Source organism: Alexandromys fortis, unplaced genomic scaffold (genome assembly GCF_014885135.2).
Source record: "Alexandromys fortis isolate MF-2015 unplaced genomic scaffold, M_Fortis_MF-2015_v1.1 scaffold_42, whole genome shotgun sequence".
Taxonomy (NCBI): domain Eukaryota; kingdom Metazoa; phylum Chordata; class Mammalia; order Rodentia; family Cricetidae; genus Alexandromys; species Alexandromys fortis.
Window position 1 is genome coordinate 439,348 of NW_026067934.1, and position 24,679 is coordinate 464,026.

The 24,679-nt window shown below is 41.9% G+C and overlaps 1 protein-coding gene across 2 annotated transcripts; it reads left to right on the forward strand.

Annotated features, from left to right (window-relative positions):
* Positions 1–1,410: 1,410 nt before the first annotated feature.
* LOC126504027 (zinc finger protein 878-like) lies at positions 1,411–24,679 on the forward strand. Of its 2 annotated transcripts, none has more exons than XM_050146008.1 (4): positions 1,411–1,552; positions 12,659–12,785; positions 13,324–13,384; positions 14,492–24,679. In XM_050146008.1, exons 1-4 carry the CDS (start codon positions 1,550–1,552, stop codon positions 16,152–16,154), a joined length of 1,854 nt encoding a protein of 617 aa, XP_050001965.1. In that variant the 5' UTR covers positions 1,411–1,549; the 3' UTR covers positions 16,155–24,679. The 2 variants fall into 2 exon arrangements, with proteins under 2 accessions (XP_050001965.1, XP_050001964.1); XM_050146007.1 differs by lacking the exon at positions 1,411–1,552 and adding an exon at positions 1,567–12,039.

Below are 24,679 nucleotides of genomic sequence, written 5' to 3' on the forward strand. Positions count from 1 at the left end.
GTACTGGGATTAAAGGCGTGCGCCACCACCGCCCGGCCAGCCTGTGTTTTTTGGGCAAGTCTCTGAAAAGGAAAATAATACGGATAGAATAGAGACCAGGAGTAGAGGGGAAAAAGGAAAAAGAGACCGAGCAGGACACAACTGGCCTGCTAATTTGACCGTAGATATTAAATAAGACTCTTATAAATGCGGAGGAGAGAGAGCTGGATGGGTTCTGAAGTATAAATGTGGGGAGCTGGAGAACTGTCTCTCTTGTGGTTTAGAGTGCAGTACTGTTTTTGCAAAGAACCCAAATTCTGTACCGGTACCCACAGTCAGAGGCTTGTAACTCCATCTCCGGGGATACAGTGCCCTCTTCTGGCCTCTTTCGGCACCTGCATACGTGTGGCAGGCACACAGACAAGCAATATATATATATATATTTTAATTCTTAAGTAAAGATGCCATTTAGTCAGCTTGCTGACTGCAGCCTCAAGTCTCTCAGCTTTCCTTTCTCTGCTCCCGTCTTTCTAAAAGGTCACTTAAAATACCTCCGTCTGGGGCTCTCCGGATCTTGCTCCCAGCCTGAACGCGTCAGCTGTCGCACGCAGAATCTCGTGCCTGCTCATTGCTCGTCACTAGCCTGCTACAAAGCCTTTACCACCAGAGTAGCCTTTCAAATTTAATCTTCTCCTCTCATCAAGGCTTCCTTTCTATCTTTTACTCGTTCTTTGTGAGCTTAGCTCCCTGCAGTCAGGCTGGTGGTCTTGGGAGCAGGAATGTTTGCCCTGGAAGTCGCCTGTGTGGTATTTTCCTGGTTTGTGTTTGGTGCCGTGCAACTTCGTTGGGACCTGTCCAACCCTTGTAATTCCCGAAGAATCCTTGATATGTTTCTAATGACTCGGTGTCACTTCATTCCCAAAATGTTTTGCTATAGAAATGACTATGTGAGGTGCGTGGGTGCAAGAGAGATTTTCAAAGAGGTAAACAGAACGTGTAAACTGCCAGCCACTGGTGACAAACATCGACCGCAAAGGGAACGCTAGAAGCTGCCCAGATAGAAATAACTCACATTGGATTTCTTCTTTGTTATGGCGTTTTTCACACATGCAAATAGAATTTAGCTGACATCTTTGCCTTGTTAAATAGGCTTCTACCTATTTTTAATTCCATGTAAAATATAGCGTTTCACCCCTTTCACATGTAAAGCTAGGGAGTTTGGGAATCTCACAGCCGGATGGTACCCCAGGAAAGCTTATGCTGGGATTTGAGATTTGGCGCCACAGTACACGCTAGAGGATGTTTTTTCTGTCATTTAAGCATTAGGAGATGGGCATGTGACTCACTGGCCAATAAGAAAAGTTGCTTAGCTGCATAAACCATCCAATGAGGCTTTCAGATGTTGAGAGAGGGCGGGTACAGCAACGGGGATGCCACTTCCCGTCCAGCCATTTTAGGCGTTTGTGTCTTCTCTGGAGAGAGACCCGCAGGTTGTGCCCCCAGTGTTTGCGTCTCATCCCCTGATTACAGGAGCCGCTGGACAACACGAAGACCCCCCCAGTGACCGAAAATGGTGCGTGCGGCCGGGCGTCCCGGGTGTGGGGAGGAGGTTGTTGCAAGCGGAGGCGACAGTGGGGACGCGGCCTCCCCGGGCAGCTGAGTCTGCGTCTGCGACTCATCGGGCTCCGCTGGGCCGCGCTGCCCGGGTCCCGCTGGGTGGAGCTGGGTCAGCAGGCAGAGTCGCGGTCCTGTCCCTCGCTGAGCGCTCGCTGCTGCGGCCTCTGTAGGCATCTGAGCACCCACAGCCTCTCGACTCCGCAGCCTGGGCGGTGGCAGCAGTGTCGCGGTGACACTCGGGACTCTGGGGTTCGTGCGTGTGAGTGTATGTGTTGGGGGGGGGGCAGGGTGTGGTGACCTTGGGTCCTGAGGGACAAGTTGAAGTGTTTCCAGTGCCAGAATTTATCGGATTAAAAAAAAATAATTTCACAAATTATGTCTGTTTTGTTGTTAACAATTAGCCGAGTATGCCCGATTTTGCTTGGCAGTCACGGGTTCTTATATAACAGTCTAATTACTGACATTAACTGGCAGATAAGATGATCATTTCACACAAATGTGCAGGTCACAGAATGGCTAAGAGCTGGAGTGGTGGAGTTGAAAGTCTGTTCTGAAGTAGGAGGCTTTGAGCAGAGACAGATGCAAAGAAAAGTCTATAGGGGACCAAAAGTGATGTCCTAGCAGCGCGGGCACAGATGTCAAATGTATATGCAGTGGGCGTGAGTAAGTCAATTTAAGTTGGCTGAGTGACCTGGACAGGAGAAACCGCACTGGAATTGGAGTCCAAGAACTGGCTCCTGACTGGTTGCCTGCTGTACTTTGTCTTGGGATGTAACTTCTGTGGTTCCGGGTGTGGGGGTTTCATGCGGGTATGACTGATAAGCAGATTTGCGTACTGTGTCTAATATGGTTTGGTATATTTTCAAGTGTCATCGTTGATGTTGTCAGTTTGTCCCTCCTGGCACCAGATCCTGGTTGTTTACTGTGCTGCCTTCCTTTTGGGGGAGGGGTTCTTATAACTTCAAATTGGAGTCACTTTGGTCGGGGTTGTTGCTTAATAAAATGGAGTCACCCTTGGCTTGACTCTGTAGGAAAGCAGATAGTCCCTACGGTATAGAGTATCAGGGATCAGTCTGCCGTGTCTTCCTCGCTGTCTCTCCTGCTTCTCCTTTAAGTCTCATAGATCCAAGGGAAGCTTCCTCTAAATTCCATGACCTGTACCCGTAAGTCAGGGGATCATAGTGCTAGCAATAAACCCTGAATTTGTACTTTCTTCTGACATTCCCAAACTCATTGGAAAGGGAGATGCACATGCATGGATGACATGGGGCTCTGTCATAACTGCCAGTGCCCTCAGGTGTTTCTAGACGTTGCTTTCTGGTTTTAAATTGTATTTATCACTATTGTATGCACAATAATAATGCATAGGGTGTGTATGTGTGTGAGTGTGTGTGTGTGTGTGTGTTTTCCTGCATGTTACCACTTCTTGCATTTTGTAGGTCAGAGAACAACTTCATGAGATACTTTCTCTCCTTTACGTGGGTTCCCAGGATTGAGCTCATATCACCAGGCTCCTGCCTTTACCTTCCGAGCCACTTCCCTCGTGTCCACACATTATTTTACAAGGCAGAGTCCTGGTAGAGGCAGGCCTTACAGTATGTGAATGCAGTATTGCATTAGGAGAAAGCCCTACGTGTTAGGTCTGCAGAGTTCCCCATGGTTTCCGGAAACAGGGCTTTTCTAACTCTAAAGGAGACAGAAGTGAGCAAGTGTATCAGACATTCACAGAAGGCTCTAGAGCCTGGTGTGGTGGTAGAAGGTGGCACAGTCAGTTCCAATTAGAGCTCTCAGTTTTCTTTATACGTGCTGGCTGCTTTGTCTCGACCATTTACCAGCTTCTGGCAGCACCTAGAACATACATTCATTAGTCACTTAGGCCAGGGGGGAAGACGGGGGCCCAAGAATGCCAATGAGCCTGGACTCCTGCCCACCCACCCCACTCATCTTGGCTGCTGAAAGAACATAATGTTAGGATCCAGCTATTGCTTAGGAAGTACTGTCTCCAGCAACCTTCCCCTCTCACAGATACTGACATCCACCTTACTAAGACATTGTCCAAGTCACTCGCTAACAAACTTGCCAGAATTTCTCACCCGGAGAAGTGAGCTTACATCAAAGTGGGTACTAGTGGCCACACATCCTGCTCCCCGCCCCCGTTCACTGGCCCATAGACTCCCCTGCCTCTCCTGCCTGGGAATCGGAGAGTCTGTAGCCTGGCTCCTGCTTTGAAACCAGTTCCATCCCCAGAAAGCTGTGAGATCACCTCTCCCAGGCAGGTCCACACTCATCACTTTAGAGCTCAGGCCCTGCTCTTGCCTCTCCGTCTGCTCCAGAGAACCTCATGGGAACCTTTTGGCCACCTTACAGAAAAAGACCTGAGACAGTGATGGGCTGGCGAACAGAGCAGACGGATAACCACCCTGGTTAGGACTGTCTCTGTGTACAGCTTGCCTTCCATCTTAAACCTTTCTCTTTTTTAGTTATTACAATTTTTTTTTAAATAGAAGTACAAGCCAGATGCCAGATCTGGAATCATCAAGCCCATTGATTTGTTCTCCCTGACAGAGCCAGATTGATTTATAGAACTGTTGTTCTTTGGCTCTCGTTACTGTGTCTCTAATTGGCATATTGGGACTGTTGGCCAAGCTTCGTCTGTCATGATTACCAGAGTCAGGATGTTGAGCTTGAAATTTTTTAGTCACGCCATGAACTAGGAAATATTTGGACTAAGTGAACTGTCTAATTTCTTTTGTTATAATTTACTTATTTTGTTTTGTGTGCATTGGTGCTTTGCCAGCATGTTTGTCCGTGTGAGGATGTCGACTCCCCTGGAACAGGAGTTATAGCGAGTTGTGAGCTGCCGCATGGGTGCTGGGAATCAAACCTAGGTCCTGTGGAAGAGCATCCTGTGTTCTTAACTGCTGAGCCATCACTCTAGCCTCTGTCTTAATTTATGTGAACACTTATTATGAGCCAATTTGTTTTCATACATGTAATATAGAAATGTAAGCATGTGTAGACAGGAAATATGCTCATAGCCATTCACAGATTTAAATATAAAATGTTATAGCATTCATTTAGATTTGTCATTTGTCAGTCATAAGCTAAACTGTTCATTTTTTGTTTTATTTTTATCTATCTGTTTGTGTGTGTGAGAGAGAGAGAATGTCTACTAAGCATGTCTAGATACTCAAGATGGCCAGAAGGGGGCGTCATATTCTCTGGAGCTGAAGTTACCGGTGGTTGTGAGCTGCCAAACTTGGGTATTGGGAACCAGACTAGAGTCCTCTGGAAGAAAATGAAGGACTCTTAACAGCTCAGCTAATTCTTAAGCCCTTGCATATCTTTTCCTATCATTAAATGGTGCTTCCAAAATCTGTGCTTTTATAGATATGACTTTAAATGTCAGCAACGTAGAAAATTTGAATACTTACATTCTTTGAAAGTGCATCACATGTATTCAGTGTATTTGGAGATTTCCCCTCCCAGTCTCCTTCCGGACCTACCGCACTATACATGTCTCCCAGCTTCATGTCCTCTCCAATCCACTGCATTTAATTAGTGTTTCCAGTGTGTTTGGGGGTGTGAGGCCATCCGCTGATGCACCAACAACCTAGCAGGAACAACATCTCTTAAGAAAACTGATTCTCTCTCCTCCATCAGCCGTTAACTGCCAGTAGTGCCTCTGTTAGCCCCTCCCCATTTATTCTGAAATTCGACTAGTTTAATCTCGTGCTGTTCTTGTGCAAACAAGCAACCACAGCTGCTCTGAGTTCATGGGAGCAGCAGCCTTGTCGTGTCTGGAAAGAATGATTCCCAGTAGTCCTCTCTGACCTTTGACTCCTACGTGTTTCCTTCCCCCTCTCCCATAGTGAGGTTTGTGGGGAGCAAGATGTGATGTAGATGTCTCATTTGTGGAAAGCTAAACTTTCCACAGTCACTTATCTCTGCATTTTGAGTAATTGTGGGTCTCTGTACTAATTTCAGTGAGAGGCAGGCTTCTTTGATGAGCATTGAAAGCTGCATTCATTATTGCTATAATCGTACATTTTTGGAAAGCAGTTTGACATTTTGTCCATTTAGCAGAGTATTAGCTTTACATTCTCCCCTAAGGCCTGTGTCCTAGCCAGCTGTGAGTTTTTGGGTCCAGTGTATAGAACCAGCTGTGCGTTCCATCTCTGTGAATCCAGTCAGAAAGTGGTTGGTTGGTACCATGACATTGGTGCCACCCTTGCACCAGTGGGCACGTGCCAAGCAAGTCATTATATCAGAGAGTTCACAGCTGGCTAAGACCTTTCCCCAGCAACCTACACAGCACCATCGGCATATGAGTACCAAGTTGATTTCTCCATTTCTTGTGGCTCAAGTATGAGGTATCTTCAGCAATAGGGTCTTACCCTCAAGTTCTGGTGGGGAGCCAGGTGATAACCTGTATTGTAAAGCTTAAATCTTGAAAACACAGGCTCTCCCCCTGCTCTCCAAGGAGGCAGTAACACATTGGTTCTCAAATGATATTTTTATTTTTATACTTCTACACTGGCAGTGGCAAGAAACTTGGAAAAAAAAAAAAAACCCTTCTGATTTTATTTGTCCCATGGAGGAGAGAGAGCACGCATGCAAGTGGCCATATGCTAATGGTGCAATTATATGGTAGAGTTTTCCTGAAAGGGCTGGAGAGATGTCTCAGTGGTTAAGAGCATTGGCTGCTCTTCCAGAGGTCCTGAGTTCAATTCCTAGCACCACATGGAGGCACACAGCCATCTATAATGGGATCTGGTGCCCTCTTCTGGAATAAAGGTGTACATGCAGAGAGAGCACTCATACATAAAATTGAATTTATCTGAAAAGTGGAAGCTGTGCTACTTTTACTTTTTAGTAAAATATAATTCTTTTTCAAACTTATATAGAGTAAGCTTAGCTATCTGCTGGAGGCTACTGGTTTCTTGTGGTTATATCTTCTGAAAAGGCAATTAAACGTCAACCTATTAGATAGATTTTGGAGCAAACCAATATAAAGGCAAATTGGAGACATTTTAAAACTTAGATAATAGCACAGATTATTAGAGAGATGTTCAGGGGATGAGACTGGACATGGGCTTCTCAAAGGTGAGTCTCAGGTAAGTGCCCTGAAAAAAAAAATATATATATATATATGAAATCTTGGTAGCTTTCAAGTTATATTTCCAAGTATTATGAAGATTTACAGCATTCACCAACTTTTTTAAAAAAATTAAATTTAATGTTGTATTTATGAGTGCATCTCTGGCATATATGTATGTATGTATACCACATGTGGGCGCTGTCCACGGAATCCAGAGAAGAGCTTTGGATCCCCTAGAACTGGAGTTGGACAGTTGTTAGCCATGGTGGGAGCAGAGGGAATCGCACCCTTCCGCTGGGAGAGCAGCCAGTCTTTTTGACCTCCTAGCCACCTCTCCATGCCCCCCTCCACCATTTCTTAAGCATTCCTCAAAGAGTATAGTTTAGAACAAGGTTAAGAGTATAAAGACTTTTATTTTGTAAACAAAGTTGTAAAGGGGTTTGTTTAAATTGGCAATGAGAAGGCGTTACGGGTTTTGACCCTACTTAGCCCAATGTATTCTCTTTGATAAGATGTCTTAAAGAAAACATGTGATGTTCCTGTAAGCAATTTTGGCTTTGTCATTGCTGCCTGGTTTTTCCTGACCCCGTAAGTAGAAATGGCAGACCAGACCTTGAATGGCCTAGTTTTTTCCTCATGCTTTCTTTCCCAGGCCCCAATAATTTCTCGACTTTCTCATTATACACATACAAACATACACAACACACACATATATGTAGGTATAAATATAAGTAACCATATTACAATATATATATATATATACACACATATATATAACAACCCAATACAACATTCACAATTTAAAATTCTTCCTCACTAAAAGCATTTTACATTTCTGTTCCACGTCCTACTAAAAACACAGCCCGGGGCCTATGAGTTGACTTGGTGAGTAAAGGTATTTGCCACCAGCTTGAACACCTTAATTACATCCCTGAGACCAATGGTGGAAGGAGAGAAGCAACTCCCGGAAGTTATTCTTTGAGCTCCACAGGTGTACATGGTACTGGAGGTCCCTCTCCTCGCCCTCCTCCCTCTCTCCGCCTCTCTGTCCCCTGCCAGACATTACATAATACATACATACATGTCATTCAAAACACCAAGAAAATATATTCATCCCCCACTTATATCTGTTCTAAAATATGTTTAACATTTGTGTCCATTTCTCTTCTCCCTACTGGGTTCATTTTCTTGTTTTTCTTCAGTCTCATCAGACATAGGGACAAAACGAAGTGACCTATGAAACAGGAGTTAGCACTCAATTCCCCTGTATGACATAATGGGACAAATGCATGGTTCAACTAGAAGGCTTTGTTCGTTGCTGAGCTCAGACAGACTTTTGTCACTTGTTTTGTTGTTGTTGTTTCATGTTTTTCAGTTGCTTTGTGTTTTTACGAAGTGTTGTGTGTGTTACGTGCTGTGAAGTGGGGAAGTCAGAGAACAGCTTCAGTTCTCTAGTTCTAGCGTGCGGGTTCGTGCTGGGGTCAAACTCAGGTCGTCAGACTGGTTGAAGGCACCTTTACCCACTGACCCACCCATTTTGCCAACCTACTATTTGTTATTTGTTTTTTTTTGTTGTTGTTGTTGTTTTGGGTTTTTTTGGGGGGGGTGTCCCAGCAATTTTCCTTCAGGCTTATTTGTGGCATATATAACCCAGAGTACCCATGAACCCTAAATCTCCTGCTTTAGTTTCCCAAGTGAGCTGGGCTTATTATTTTTTAAAGATGTATTTATTTATTATGTATATAGTGTTCTGCCTGCATGTATGCCTGCACACCTGAAGAGGGCGCCAGATCTCATTACAGATGGTTGTGAGCCACCATGTGGTTGCTGGGAAACTGAACTCAAGACCTTTGGAAGAGCAACCAGTGCCCTTAACCTCTAAGCCATCTCTCCAGCCCGCTGGAATTATTGTTGCCCATTATTTTAGTCAGGCTGACTATGACTGGATATTTGATTATTGTCCATGGAGTGAAGGGAAATAGAGTGCATGTTCCCAAGTTGGTGCTGGTTTGTCTTTGCCTTATGTGTACAGATGCTGTGATTCTTTTATCTGGTCTGCCTTCTCTAAATAATCAGTTCTTGTGTTTCAAGATTGCTGGGTAAAGACTGTATTTCCTTCATGCAGTTCATTTGTGGCCATAGCTTAGTGCCATGGTCATTGTTGTTTCAGTCTTTTGTTCATTTTAGGCAAACTTTTATTTCCTTACTTAAATAATAAATAACTGTTGGACATTGATTTCAACTGCTTTGATAAAATATATGTATAATATTCATTAGTTATTTTTCCTACAGCTGTGATTAAATAAGAACGTGACAGGCAAGCTAAGGGGGAGGGCTCATTCGGTTCACAGATTACAGTACAGTCTGCTGTGGTGGGAAATCAGGGCAACAAGCAGGTGAAGTAGACGCGCATGTCGTCCAGTCAGGAAACAGAAAGTGATGGGTAAATGCGGATTCTCGGGTCACTGTCTTCACTTTATGTGGTCCAGAATCCTCTACCCAGGGAGTGACCCTACCCACCATCAAGGTGGGTGTGCCTACACCGATTAATGGAATCAACATAATCTCTCAGAAACATCCTCAAAGGCTAACCTCAGTCTAGATACCCCTCACGGGAGCCTGGGTCTCTTGGGCGATTCTACAGTCTGTCAAGTTGATAGTGAGTATTAACCTAGCCCTTGTCAACTTGACACTCAGACTTATCGCCACTTTTAAGCCATAACCTTCCATTCTTTATCTCCACAGACTGCTGACCATGTTATAATGTGATATGCGTTTATCCCAACACCCAAACTGCCCATAGTCATTAAGCATATTTATAATTTGAGATTCCAAAGTATCTTAACTGTGAGCTTTTATAAAATAGAAAACAAGTTACATACATCCAATATATACATTTATTTACTTATTTGTTTTTCTTTTGTGTGCAGCAATGTTTTACCTGCATGTATGTCTGTGTGAAGGTATCATATCCCTCTGGAACTTGAAGTTATAGTTGTGAGCTGCCATATGGGTGCTGAGAATTGAATTGGGTCCCCCTGAAAGATCAGTCAGTGCTCTTAACTGCTGAGCAGTCTCTGTAGCTCTACATAATTCTAAATTATAATGATACAGAGCAAGCAATCCTATTGTAAAATGGAAGAATTGGGTCAAGTTATGATCGGACCAAAGCAAGATGCAAGTCCAGCAAGGCAAACACCAAATCCTACATCCCTGTGCCTGACAGCTAAACCTGGTGAAATCGTTTACATTCCAAAGGTTAGGTAGCCCCCACCACCCCAGAGCTGCCACCTGCAACATGTGTAGTCTGTGTCTCACACTGGCTTCTCTCTGTGCCTATAGCTGTCCTTGGCAAGCAGCTGGTGTCGAGGTCCTGGCATTTCCAGTACCCTGTGGTCTCCAATGTCACTTAGACTTCACCTTCAGAGCTCCACACAGTGACTTCTAGGGCCCACTTTGCAGGACATTGATTTTCCTATGTGGTCCCAGACCTCAGCTGTTCCATATGACCTCCCTATCTTATGTCCTTCATTCCTTCAAAACTCATACCATGTGGATGCCAGTGCCCAGTTTTACTGCCACCTCAGGCTGGAGCCTCTGCTTTTGCCCTTATGCCATCTTTCCTATTGTTCCACTGTGCCCCAGTAGGTTTTCCTCTAGTGACACTGATATTTTTATCAACTACAGGTGCTCTCAGCATTGTTGATTTTTAAACATCCACAAACGTTGCCCATTAAACCCTGCTTTTGGTATCCAAGGACTTTTCTAACCCAAATACCAAGTTTTTCCCTGTTCCTCTCACAAACATTCCCTAAGATGGTCACGTTTATCATGTGAATAGCTCCAATATAGGGTACCAGTTTTCTCGTCTCTCCTGGTTGCCGTGATAAAATACCCTGGTAATAGTAACTGGAGGAATTGACTGAGTTACATGGCAGGGAGGTCAGGATGTCAGGAGCTCGAATCAACTGCCCAGGTGACCCACAAACAGGAAGAAGAATTGGATGGATGGATGGATGGATGGATGGTGGATGGATGGATGGATGGATGGATGGACGGACGGATGGGTGGGTAGATATTGGAGCTTAGCTCCTTCATTTTATACGGTTTAGGTTCCCCCTGCCTAGGGAATGCTACTACCAACACTTAAGATGTTTGTTCCCACATCAGGCAATGTAATCTAGATAATCATAGGTGTGCCGGGGACTTGTGTCCTATATGATTATAAGTTTTATAAAGTGACAATTAACATTAACCATCACACTTCTTGAAAGTTTGTTCTAGAAAGAACAAAATTTTGTACATGTCTCTGACGGGTGACATGGTGGCTAGTTAGAGCTGCTTCTAGAACATGTGACATCCTTCTTGTTTCATTGTCTACTGACATTCTCCAATAAAAATGGTACAGTTAATGTATCAGTACATCCAACTGCCCATAATCAGTCCTGTCTTAAGTTTTTTGTCTAATTGCTGTGACAAAATTCCTAGAAATGTTTTGTTTTTCAAGATTTATTTTGTTACTTATTTGTGTGTGTGTGTGTGTCCCCAAGAGAAGCCAGAAGAGGGCATTAGGTCCTGGAGTTACGGGTGGTTTGTGAGTCGTGTGATGTGGTTAGGTAAAATACTATAGTCAAAAGCAATTTGAGCAAGGGGGTATTATTTCACAGTTCCACCACAGTCCCGTCACTGCGGGAAGTTTGGGCAGGAACTTAAATAAACAGGAACCTAGAAAGAGGAATTGATGCAGAGGCCATGGAGGAATGCCACTAACTATCTGGGTCCCCGTGGCTTATTCTGCTGGCTGTTTTTATAGCATCCAGGATTAACTGCCCAGGGGTGGTACCATCCACAGTGAGCTGGACCCTTCTACATCAACTATCAGTCAATTAAATATAGGGCAGGTTGGTCCACAAACCAATCTGATGGCAGTATTATTATTATTGTTATTATTATTATTATTATTATTATTATTGAGACAGGGTCTCACTATATAGCCCTACTGTCCTGGAACTCACTATGTAGACCAGGCTGGCTTCAAACTCACAGAGATATGCTTGCCCCTGCCTCTCAAGTGCTGGGATGAGACATGTATACCATTATGCCCAACCCTAGGGGCAAATTTTCAATTGAGGTTACTTCTTCCAAGATGACTCTAACTGGTATCAAGTTGACCTAAACTAGCCAGCATTTTGGTCCTCACAAGAACAGCAAGTGCTCCTGGTCCCCGAGCCATCTCTCCAGCTTCCTTAAGAAGAAATCTTGGGGGAGGATAGACTACTTTGGCTTATAGTTCCTGGATCCAGAGCATCATGGCTAAGAAGGCATTGCACGAAGAGCTTGAGGTACCTCATCACTCTGGGTCTCTCGTCAGGAACTAGCAATAAATAAATGCTGGTCTTCTAATCCCTGTGTTCTCTGAATATATTGGGTTCTAAGTTGTGTCTGATGAGCTTAAAAACATTACAAGAATTCTGAGAGAAAATAGATATGATAAAAGTAGTGTGTAATTGATATTGACTATTGAGAAAACTACTTTATTCTTTACAGTTGGGAAGTGGGAGGCGTCCCACTGAATAGTTGCAGATACCAGGAGAAGTACGGTTGTCTTCTTCTGCATTACTAAGAACATGCAGTCTCGGGGCAGCTGGTGTTGACTGGGTTTGGGGCATTAGGTAATCAGAATTCATTGTAGCTGTTGAACCAATGGCCAAAGAGAACTTAGCATAACCCATCTGAACAAGGATGGGCCTGTCCTGTTGTAGCTTTATCAGATAGCCCCAGTCTGCCATCAGAATCACTGTGTGGGAGATTCTTAGTGTGTTGGAAATGTAATTGTGATGACCAATATAACTTAAATGCACATAGAACGTTGAATCTGGCCAATTTCTTAGGAAATAAGATTAGCTCTACAGTATTATGAGACTCACACTTGCTTGTTGAAATGTACATGGGCTCTTTTAGGAGGCAATGACCTTTGAGGATGTGGCTGTGAACTTCTCCCTGGAGGAGTGGGCTATGCTGAATCCATCCCAGAAGAACCTCTACAAAGATGTGATGCAGGAAACCTTGAGGAACTTGGCCTCTATAGGTAAGTATGTCATCATTCCTTTAATTAGTCAAGCAAAGAAAAAGTGCTTCTGCATGAGTTTAAGTGTGGTAAAGAAACTTTTGAGTGAATATATGAGATAGATTAATTTTTTTATTTTTTTAATTTTTATTGATTTTATTGAGTTATACATTTTCTCTGCTCCCCTCCCTTTTTCTCCCTCCCCTTCTACTTTCTCCCATAGTCCTCATGCTCCCAATTTACTCAGGAGATCTTGTCTTTTTCTACTTCCCATGTAGATTAATTTTTTAAAAAAAATTCTATTTTATGTACATTGGTGTTTTACCATGGGTGTCGGGTTCACTGGAACTGGAGTTACAGACAGTTGTGAGTTGCCATGTGGGTGTTGGGAATTGAACCCAGGTCCTCTGGAGGAGCAGTCAGTGCTCTTAACCACTGAGCCATATCTCCAGACCCCCATGAGACAGATCGCTTTTTACTGGAAATTTTGCTTAGAATCTCTTAACATATTTACTATGATGTCATAATTTACAATGATTTCGCTTGGTTTGTGTTTTAGGAAGCAGTTTGGGGCACCATGTCATTGAAAATATATACCGAAATTCCTGGAGAAAACTAAGGTAATATGGACCTCAAGAGGCAGCCGTGTTCCTCAAGAGTTGTGTGCTCGCACATTTTGTAAAGTAGTAAAAGACATGTGTACACCTTCTCTGGGAATTTTCTTCAAAACTGGGGACACATTAAACATGAACATTCTGAAAACACTATAGGGATTCCACTACTGGAAATAACTGGAACATCATGATTGCCTGAAGTGATTTTTATCATCCTTCGTATGTATCAACTTTGCACCATGCAATATTATCAACATTTAAATATTGATTTATCCACAAACCTTTTGTGTACGATATATATGATACAAAAAGCAGGTATCTTTTTAGGCTTGGATTAAATATCAAAATCTCCTTGTGGACTTTCAAGTAGTTCATGTAACATGATTGTGGTCATTTGTGTGGTACATCAAGATTGTACAGTATTGAGAACTGAATATGTTAATAATTTACGAATACACTTTTATTTATTTTTCATTAGTTTAGCTCTATGAGGGGTACAGTATCATTTGGATTCTGTGTCCAGTGGCCTTTGCAGCAAGTTTTCTTCACAGTTTGGCTTGAAGTATGGCACTGTTTCATGGACCTGAGTTACCTTCCCCAAATGACTGTTGTGGTTTTTCTTCGGGAGTCACTGTGCCGCTGTTTGCTTCATACACGTGTGCACATCTCTGATCTAAGTAATTTGCCCTTTAGAAATCCTATTTAGAGCAGGCCTCTTCAGGTGCCAAGATGGCATCAAGAATTGAAATATGTATTTTAGTGTGACATAAGGGATGTTTGCGGTGGCTCACACCTTTAATCCCAGCACTCAGGAGGCAGAGGTAGGCGGATCTCTGTGAGTTCAAGGCCAGCCTGGTCTACAAGAGCTAGTTACAGGACAGGCTCCAAAGCCACAGAGAAACCCTGTCTTGAAAAACCGAAACAAAACAAAAGACATGTTTGCTATACATGTAAATGGTATAATACTACCGCCCGTGACTACCACTGTTTTTGTTACCGTTGTCTTTAGAATTGCTGAAAGCATTCAAGCAAAAACCCCGACAGCCTAGAGCCAGCATGTCTACTGATAGCTAGTTAATAAAATATCAGTGACACACGTTTGCTCTTTTACAGTGGCCAAGTGGTGGAGGGACTCTATGACTATAAAGACGATCATCATCAGTGTGCAGAAATCTTTGACTTCACTACCCAGAGCATTCTACACCAGAACCCCTTTCCAGGAGTGCATATATGTGAAAGCAGCGGGTGTGCAAGAGTGGTCATTGGCCATTTGTCTCTAAGTGTGCTCCTTAAGCCTGACCCAGAGCGTGAATCCTATGAAGAGCAGGACTACGGAAAGGATTTGTACAACACGGTGGAGTTTGGAGCCACCTCCAGTTCCCTCCCACCCTTTGAGAACCATGAAAGTACTTACACCCTAGAGAGACTGTATAAAAGTGAGAACTGTGATGAAGACTATAGATACGGTCAAAATGTTCAAAAGACTTTAGCTGAAGAAAAGCCCTTCCAATGTAAGCAATGTGGGAAAGGTTTCAGTTCTTCAAGGTACTTTCGGAGGCATGAGCGACGCCATCGTGCCAAGAAATCCTATATATGTAAGCAGTGTGGGAAAGCTTTTGCTTTTCCCACCTACCTACAAACACATGAAAGAATCCACACTGGGGAGAAGCCCTACGTGTGCCTGCAGTGTGGGAAAACCTTTGCCCACTCTCGTTCCCTTAAAACACATAAAAGAACTCACTCTGTTAGGGACCTCTTTGTGTGCAATTACTGTGGGAAAACCTTACGTCATTATAGTTCTCTTCAGATTCATACAAGAATTCACACTGGAGAGAAACCTTATGTGTGTAAACCATGTGGCAAAGCCTTCATTACTTATCGTTCTTTTCGAATACACGAACGAATCCACACTGGAGAAACGCCTTATGAATGTAAGCAGTGCGGAAACACCTTCATGCGTTGGATTCAGTTACGAAAACATGAAATAATTCACAGTGGTGTGAAACCCTATGCTTGCAAGCTATGTGGAAAAAGCTTTACGTGTTCTGGTTCCCTGAGAACACATGAAAGAATTCACACTGGGGAGAGGCCTTATGTATGTGACCAGTGTGGCTATAGCTTTACTCGGCTGAATTCACTTTTAAGACATAAAATAACCCACACTGGTGAGAAACCCTATGTGTGTAATCATTGTGGGAAAACTTTTCCTCGTTCTGCTTCTCTTCAGAGACATGTGAAAATTCACACGGAGGAGAAACCCTTTGTATGCAAGCAGTGTGGGGTTGCCTTCGCTACTTCCACTGACCTTCTAGAACATGAGCAAACTCACGTGGATGAAAAGCCTTACGTGTGTGAGCAATGTGGGAATGCCTTCGTCCTCTGGAGTCAGTTTCAAAAACATAAAGCACTTCACAGCGTCCCGGTTTCTTATATTTGTAAGCAGTGTGGGAAGAGCTTCACTTCCTCCAGGTCACTGAAAACACATGAAAGGATTCACACTGGCGAGAAGCCCTATGAGTGTAAGCAGTGTGGGAAAACCTTTCTTTGGTCTTATTCCCTTCAGAGACATGAGAAGACTCATGGTGATGGGAAACCCCACGTGTGCAAACAGTGTGGGCAAGCTTTCACATATTACAGTCATCTTCAGGTGCATGAAAAAATACACATTGATGATGACCCTTATAACTGTAAGTACTGTGGGAAGCCCTTCTTCACTTTGAACCATTTACATAGGCATGAATTACTCCACACTACCATGGATTCTAATATTTTTTAATAATGAATGAGCAAAAAAAAAATTGGCTTGGTAGCTTTCCAAGAAATAAACAAAATCACACTGGGAGTAAAAGCTGGATTTGTGCTAGCAGTGTGGAAAAACCTTTTGCTTTGTTTCATTGAAACAAACATGAAGTGCCACAATGGAGAGAAACTTTTTTTTAAAAACTCAGTATGCAAATGCTTAAAGTTCCCTGAAGTCCATGAAAGGAAAACAGGCCTGTGACTGCATGTGATGTGGTGAAGCCTTCTGCAGTCCCAGATCATGGAGGAGACATGAGAGAGCTCTAGAGAAACTTTCCACTTGTATATGTGGTGTTGTAAAAAAAAAAGCCCTTCACTTCCCCGTTCCCCTTGACTACGTGGAAGGAGTCACGACGGAGATAGACCCTTCACCTATGTAGGCAATCTTTGATAATCTTCAATTGTCATCACATTCTCTCACAGACATGAAAGAACCTACGGTAGAGGAACCTTCAAAATAGGATTTGTGAACTCTTCATCATCGTCCCTAAATAGCACTCACAAGAATGTACATGGGGAGAATTCCTATCAAAGGAAAACCAGTATGAACACCACTTGGTTCAACTAAGAGATAAGGAAAGGACCTGATATGAAGTGTTGATTTGCTTGAAAGAGATGTTCAAGGTTTCATTTGGCACACATGGAAACAAAACACACCAGATGAAAACCTTTGCTGTTGAAAACATTGAAAGTCTAGAACAGTAGTGAATATAGGAAAAGTCCTTTGAAATCTTTTCATATTTAATCTGATAAATGTCAGTATTATGAAGGACTGGACATAATAGGGTTTTTTTTATTTTTTTTTCTTGTAGCATGCTCCAGGAAATGCATACATTGAAAAGAATGTTGTTAGTACAGTATTTTGTATTTATTGGAAAATTTCAGGGGCTGATAGGGATGGCTTAGCCTTTAAGAGCATTTGCTGCTTTTCCAAAGGACCTACATTTGGCTTTCAGCACCCAGTCACAGGACTCACAGCTGCATGTGACTCCAGTTCCTGGAGATCCAATTCTTCCCCCATACATGTGACATAGGTTCACATGGACACATAAAAATAAAATTTAAATTTTTTTCAAGCCCCTCTTCCCACCCAAGAAAAAGCTTTTGCTGTGTATGCCAGGTTTACCTGGAACTGGTAATCTTCCAACTCCTAACTCTTGAACGCTTAATGAAAGGTGTCCACTTCCACATTCGCAATCATTAACTCCTGCTTAACAGTTCATCTCTTGACTCGTTTCTAAATCTTACTCTCCAAAGCAAGCCTTAGGCAGAGCATTGTGTAATGTGGAATGGCAACTAAAACCCATGAACTGGAGACCAGAAAATCGAAAGTGCATTTTAATTATTTTGTGAGGTTTCTTAAAGCAATCATGTATTAGTTTAATGAGTGATGTCTTTTTGTATCAAATAAGGTAGGTGCTTCCTTCATTGTACATTATGTGGATTTATTGATGAATTGATATATGAAATATGCCAGTCCATAAATATCTTTAAAAAGCATTTTAGTATCTATATATGTGTGTAAGCAAGAAAAAGAGAGTAGGTATGTGCTTGCAGAGGCCAGAAGATAATGTTATATCCTTTGGAGCCATCTGACAGATATTAACAGATATCTGACATGATTGATGTGTGTGATAGGAACTAAATCCTGATCTTCATGATAGAACAGTAAGTACTCTTAACTGCTGAGCCTTCCCTCAAGCTCCTGCGTAAATTATGTTTAATGGATGGTTAAAATATCACTTTGTGAATACTGGAATAGTCCTATTGGTTTCATTTGCCTGATTTTGTCTATACTCTCATTTTTCATGACAAAAGAAAAAAACACTTGAGAGCATTGCTTATGTGTTGATGGTATGGTTTATGTGCTGGTGGTGTTCACAAAGGAATATTTTGGGTGTCTTATTCTATTGCTATGTTATTCCCCCAAGGCAGGTCTCATTGATCCTAGAACTAGACAGACAGCCAAGAAAACCCAGCATTTCTTGTCTCCTCACTCCCCATAGTGTTGGGTGTACAGACACATTCAGTCATCCCCAGTTTTTTGTTGATAGGGAATGAAACTTGAGTCCTCACAGCAAGTGGTCTTACCCAGTCAGCCACCTCCTCAGGCATAAACTACTTTCAAATTGATTTCATCTCTTGTGTTTATGTTTCTCTCTGATGTGTTCTCATGGTCTTTTAAGTACATTTTCTTTCAACTTTGAAGTATTTTCAAAATCCTTTTAGAATAGCAAATGTAAGGGTGGGTTTAGTTTTGTTTTTCCTAGTCAGAAGGTAGGTGTAAGTATATTATAATCATAGGTCAGGTCACTTTTCCAAGTTGGCTTATTTTTTACTTTTGAGAATTTCATACATGTATACAATAAAAGATGATCATACGTATCCTCTATTTCTCCTTCCAACTCTCCCTGTACTCTCCCTAATACCCTTCTCATAGCTTTATGTCTTTTTAATTAACCCACTAGGTCTCATTAGTATTGCTCATACATGCATGAGTATGGGGCCATCCACTGGAGGATGGGTGATCTACCAGTAGTTACGTCCTCACAAATGATTCTTCTCACCCCAGCAGCTATTCACTGCCGGTAACTTCTCAGTAAGGGACGGGGCCTGAAGATAACCTACCCCATCTATCCTGGGATTTTGGACTGCTTAATTTTATAGGTTGTGTGCATGCAGTCACGTGGTGCTATGAGTTCATGATCCTAGTAACCATATCACAAGCCCCAGCACTTCACAGAGTCCTCCCCACCCTTTAGTTCTTGCATTGTTGCTTCTTCTTTGGCATTCCCTGAGCCTGGGTGGGGGTTAATACAGCTGTCTCATTTAGAGGTAAATATTCAGTCTGCTCCTAGTTAGGCATCTCTCCATTGACAGCTCTCCATGGTAAAAAGAAGCTGTTCTGACCAAAATTGAGAATAACCAAGGTGTGTTGGTGCCAAGAGCTGAGTGAATGGTGGAAACTTGGGGGGTTTTTTGGAGTTGATGATGATATGTAGCCTTGGATAGCCTGGAACTTTCTCTGTAAGCCAAGCTGTTGTCAACTTGCACTTAGATTTGTTTTATGTCATGAACTATTTGTGTGTGTGTGTGTGTGTGTGTAACTATGAAATTTCACTGTGTGAGTTTTGCTTTCCTGTGTATTTTACTTTTGTTGTAATTTCTCTAGTCATTCACTAAAGGATATACTGGTATTACTGCCTTCTTGCCCCAAACTGTGTTCAATAAATTCTACTAACTCTCTCCATACACGACACATGAGTGGCTCATCTGTAAAAAGCTAGAACTTCTGACGGGACTGATGTTTTAATTAGGGGGTCTTACAAGGATTGATTCTGCACTTAGGTATCCCTCATCTTGGGTGCGGTGAGGGGCAAATGTAATTCTGCTTTTGTAATCACAACAGCAGCAGTTACCCGGAAGACCGCAGTACTGGAGTTCTGGGTGATGTAATTTGCGAGATTGCTTGTCAGTCCATCAGTGAGTAGAAGGCACTACCACGATTCAGAATGTGTGACTGTTTCAGCTTACAGATGTCCTTCTAGAATGCCCTTCTGTCAGTCATTAAGGAGCATTTCTCATTGGTGGAGACCTGTGACATGGCCTTTAGTGGCAGAAGATGTGGCCTTGCTGAGTGAGGTGAACTAGTGTTTGGATCGTTTTTGCATTTCTTAGTTTCTATAGAAACACTAATGTTCAATATGACGGATGCAGCCATCCACATATGTAGGTGTTCCTAGAGTTTCCTCCTAGAGGGTTACATTATGAGAAGCCCATGGTAAAGTGAGAAATAGAAGAAAAGCACTTTACTTTCACCCTGGTGATCGTCAAACCTCAGACTAGTCTACACCAACATTTTTGGGCCAACTTACATTTTCCTAAAGTTGGGGAAATTTTCGTTTATTTATACTTAATTTTTAAAAAATGTTTTAAAATTAGTGCATATGTTGGCATAATTATAGGTTTTGTCCTGACATCGTGGCCCAGCGTTCCATGTACTTTAACCATAATCACTGTCTTGTTCCCTTCCTTCTCCCTAGTGGGCCTGTTCTCTCTATCAGACTCACTTATGGTTTCATCTCTCTCATTTGTTAACTCTAGATTCTGTTCTGTATACAGAGAGCACCATTTGGGGGCTGAGCGTCATTTACATGGTGATTTCTAGTTCCGTCCATTTTCCTGCCAAGTTTCCTGTTGAGTTCTCAGTGACCTATTATAGTCCACATTTTATGTATGCCACATTTGAAATTTTTTAGTTTATCTATTGATGGGCACTTAGGCTGGTTCTGTAATTGAGTACTAGGGGGAGGAGTATATGAACCTGTATACAAGTATGCATAGTATAATCTGCCTTTGATTCCTTTTGCTGTGTACTAAACAGTAGTAAGCAGGGTCATAAGATTTTGAGTTTTTGATGAAACACTTCCTGTTTTTCAGAGTGAATATGCTAACGTACATTTCTAGGAACAGCCATGCAGTCTCACCAGCTTGTTTTAGTTTGGTTCTTTGATAACTAATCACACTAGGTGAACTTAATTGTATTGAGAATACTCATGATTTATTGTTTGAGAACTGATTTCATGATTTATTGTTTGAGAATATTTTGTGATTTATTGTTTGAGAACTGATTTCATGATTTATTGTTTGAGAATATTTCGTGATTTATTGTTTGAGAACTGATTTCATGATTTATTGTTTGAGAACTGATTGATTCCCTGTGTATTGATGCAGTTGTTTGTTGGTTTGCAATGTGTGTGTGTGTGTGTGTGTGTGTGTGTGTGTGTGTATTTTCTGTACATTAATCTCTTAAAAGATGAATGAGTATCCAAGGATAGTTTCCCCCATTCTGTAGCTTTCTCTGACAGTTGATTCTCTTTTCTGTGTAAAAGCTCTTTTATCTTCATGCAATGATTAAATTGAGTTTTTTTGTTTTTGCTTGTCTTTAACATTCTTGCTATGGAGGCCCGACTGGCCTGGGATTTGCTGCATATACCAGGCTATCATCTAATTTACAGCAGTTGTCCTGCCTCTGGTTCTTGGGTGTCAGCATTGTAATCCTGAGCTCTCATGGCTATTCCCTATTTGCCATTCTTCCTGTAAATTCTTAGGTTCAGAATACCATTGTCTGTGCTCTCAGCTTCATGTATTCTTTAGATTTTCTTCTATGAGTTACACATTCTTTAGGCCTTATGTTAAGGTCTTTGGTTCTGTTTGAGATGGCTTTTGTACAGAATTCTAGAGGCACTTAGGGATATTCTTGTACATACAGAATTGTTTTCCTTGTTGAAGAGGCCATTTATTACACTATATATGGTCTGGATGCCTTTGCTGAAATCAGAAGATTGCAGCTACGCGGTTGTTTGGGCACTGTACTCTTCCATTGTTCTGTGTGTCTGCTTTTATGTTATACTGTTTCACTATGGTTTTATAGCATAATTTGAGTACTGCGATAACGCTAGCTAGCATTGCTTTTTGCTCAGTGTTACTTTGACTATTTGGGGTCTTTTGGTTTTCTTACAATTACAGGATTGTGTTTTCTATTTCTGTAAATAATGACATTGGAGTTTTGATGGGGGGTTGTGTGGAGTCTGCAGAACACATTACACTTTCTCATATTATAATGGTGCTGATTTGTGAGTATAAGGATATTTTCCATTTTTTCAGAGAAGTCAATTCTTAAGTGTTTTTAACTTGTCATTGTGTACTCCTTTCGCTGGCTTGACTAAGTTTATTTATTCATAGATAAATTTGACTTTTTGTCTTGTAACTTACTTCCTAGGCCTTTGGAACATTTTTTCCTTGATTGTTTTATTACTATTTTCATTGTCGTATAAACGGCTACTGATTTCTCTATACTGACCTTATTGTGCTACTTTGCTGAAGTAGTGAATCTTTTGGTGTGGCTGCTTGGGTCTTTTAAGAATCTGATCACAGGGGCTGGAGAGATGGCTCAGCAGTTGGGAGCACCGGCCCCTCTTCTAGAGGCCTGAGGCTTGTTTCCCCAGCACCTACCCGGCAGCTCACATCTGTGACTCCAGTTCCATGGGATCCAGCTCCCTTTTCTGGTCTCTGGGCACCAGACATGCACATGGTACACAGATATACATACAGGCAAAATAGTTTTTTAAAAGATGATCATATTGACTACAAATAGAGATTTGATCTCTTATTTCACTTCCTTTTTCTTTCCTTATGTTCACGACTGAGCTGAGGAGATCGTGTGTGGTCGGCAGGTGCTGGGCCACTGAACTGCAGCCCTGTACTCGATCCCTTTCCTTTCTTTTCCCCTATTTTTCCGACTGAGAACTCAAGAGATGATATTACAGTATAGAGAAGGTGGATACCTTTGTGCTATTCCTGGTAGAATAATTTTAGTTTTCCTGCTTGGTATAATCTTGGCTCTAGTTTTGTCATGTATAACTTGTTACAGTGAGCTGTGTTTCTTTTCCTAGTTTTTTTTTTCAGGACTGTATCATCAAGGGACGTTGAACTTTGGACAGAGTTCACTTCTCCATGTAGTGCAGTGATGGGGGATTTCAGTCCTTGAACATCTATGTTCTCTGTTACATTTACTGATTGCTATCTGTGGAAACACTTATATGAAAAGAATGAAATCAACCTGATCGTAGTTTGTGGTATTTTTAATATGTTGAATTTGTTTGGAAGTATAATTTTGAGGGTTTTGTTTGGTTGGTTTTGATCTGTTTTCATCAAGGTTTTTTTTTTTTTTCTTTGTTGTTGAGTCCTTCGTGGTTTTGCTATGAGGGTAATACTACCTTCCAAGAATAAATTAGTGTTTAGTCCCTTTATATTTAGTGAAATAGTTTAAGAAGCTTGGTTGAATTCAGTAGTGAATTCATTCAGTCCTATACTTTTCCTTTTGGGGGCAAAATTCATTGCTAGCTTAGTTGTGTTAATCTTTTACAGTGTTCATATTCCCTTCATTTATTTTTTTCTTCATCTGTTCATTTTATTTTGTTAATTGACTGAGAATTTTATGCATGCATTTTTATCCAGCCCACCTATTTCCATTCCTTTCCTTCTGATTCTTCTCTCCCCGTCACCACTTTTCCCGCTCCGTTTCCATTTCTTCTCTTCCATGTTTAACCTATAGAGTTTCCTAATGCTGTCAGCGTGTGCACGGCTGCAGGCCCATCCACCGCTGCATAAATAGCCTCTCCCTGAAGAAAACTGATGTTTCCTCTCCCAGCAGTCATCAGTTGTCAACAGATACTCAGGGGTGGGGCTTTCTAAACACCTCCCTCTCCCATGCCTGGGTTTTTGTCTGGCTAGAGCTTGTATGCAATCACAGCTGTTTGTCAGTTAGTATGTGCAGCTGTCCTGTTAGGTCGAGAGCACACCATGTGACTCTAATAATCCACTGCCTCTGGCTCTTCCAGTCTTTCTGCTCCCTCTTTCAGCAATGGTCCCAGGTCCCCTGAGAGAAGGGATTTGATACAGATACACGTCGCATTTAGGGGTGAGCCCTCCGTAATCTCTTTTTCTCTGTATGATGACCAGCTGTGAGTCTGATAATTGCCATATACTAAAAAACAAAGGACAAAAACCAAACAAACAAAATACTCGTGATAAAGGTTGAGAGAGAGAAATTTATCTATAGGTATTAAGATACCCAGAAGAGTTGGATTTAGCACCATGTCCTTTTAACAGAATAATAGTAGAAAGTTCTCCATATTAATGGTACCAGGCATGAGTTCCATCTTGTAGAGTGTGTGGAATTGGCCTTAAATCCAGTCAAAAAGTGGCTGGTTATTCCAACAACATTCATGCCATAGCCATGGTCATATCTTGTCAGACTGGTTATCACTGTAGACCAGAGGGGTCTCAGCTGGGTAGGCTTCCTGCAGAGTCTTCTCCTCTGGTAGTAGGCACAGCCCCTTCCAGCGCCATGAAAGCAAGCAATAGGATGAAGCCTCTAGGTCAGAATAAACTTGATTTCTTCGTGTTCCATGACTCAGTAAGTGGTGTCTTCAGTAATAGGGTCTTATCATCAAGTTCTGTGTGGTAACCAAGGACAATAGCAGTAGCCTATAATATTTGGGGGGGTTGTCTATGGGACTCTACCTCTTGACTTAATTTTGATATTTCATAACTATCTTGAAATTATCCTTGATTTTCCAGTTTGTGATAGCAGCTTTCAAAGTATCCTCAAATTATCCTCTGCATTTTATTTCCCATGTATTATAATGTCTCCCTTTCAACCCTAACTTTATTCATATGAATAAATGAATGAAACGTAAGATAATAAGCAGCAAAGGACTTAATTAAAATTTTGTAAATATTATGACTGCCTGAAAATTGAGTAGGGAGCAGCTATAGGGTTGAATTTTTTATTTTTTATTTTATGGTGTGGGTCACCCTTCCTCAGTGTACTTTTTGTTGATGCAACTGACTTTGAGTCACCCATATGCCTGTAAGTAACCCCTCATTCATACTCCTGTAAGTAAATCTCAATAAAGTCATTGTTCTCCACGTTGA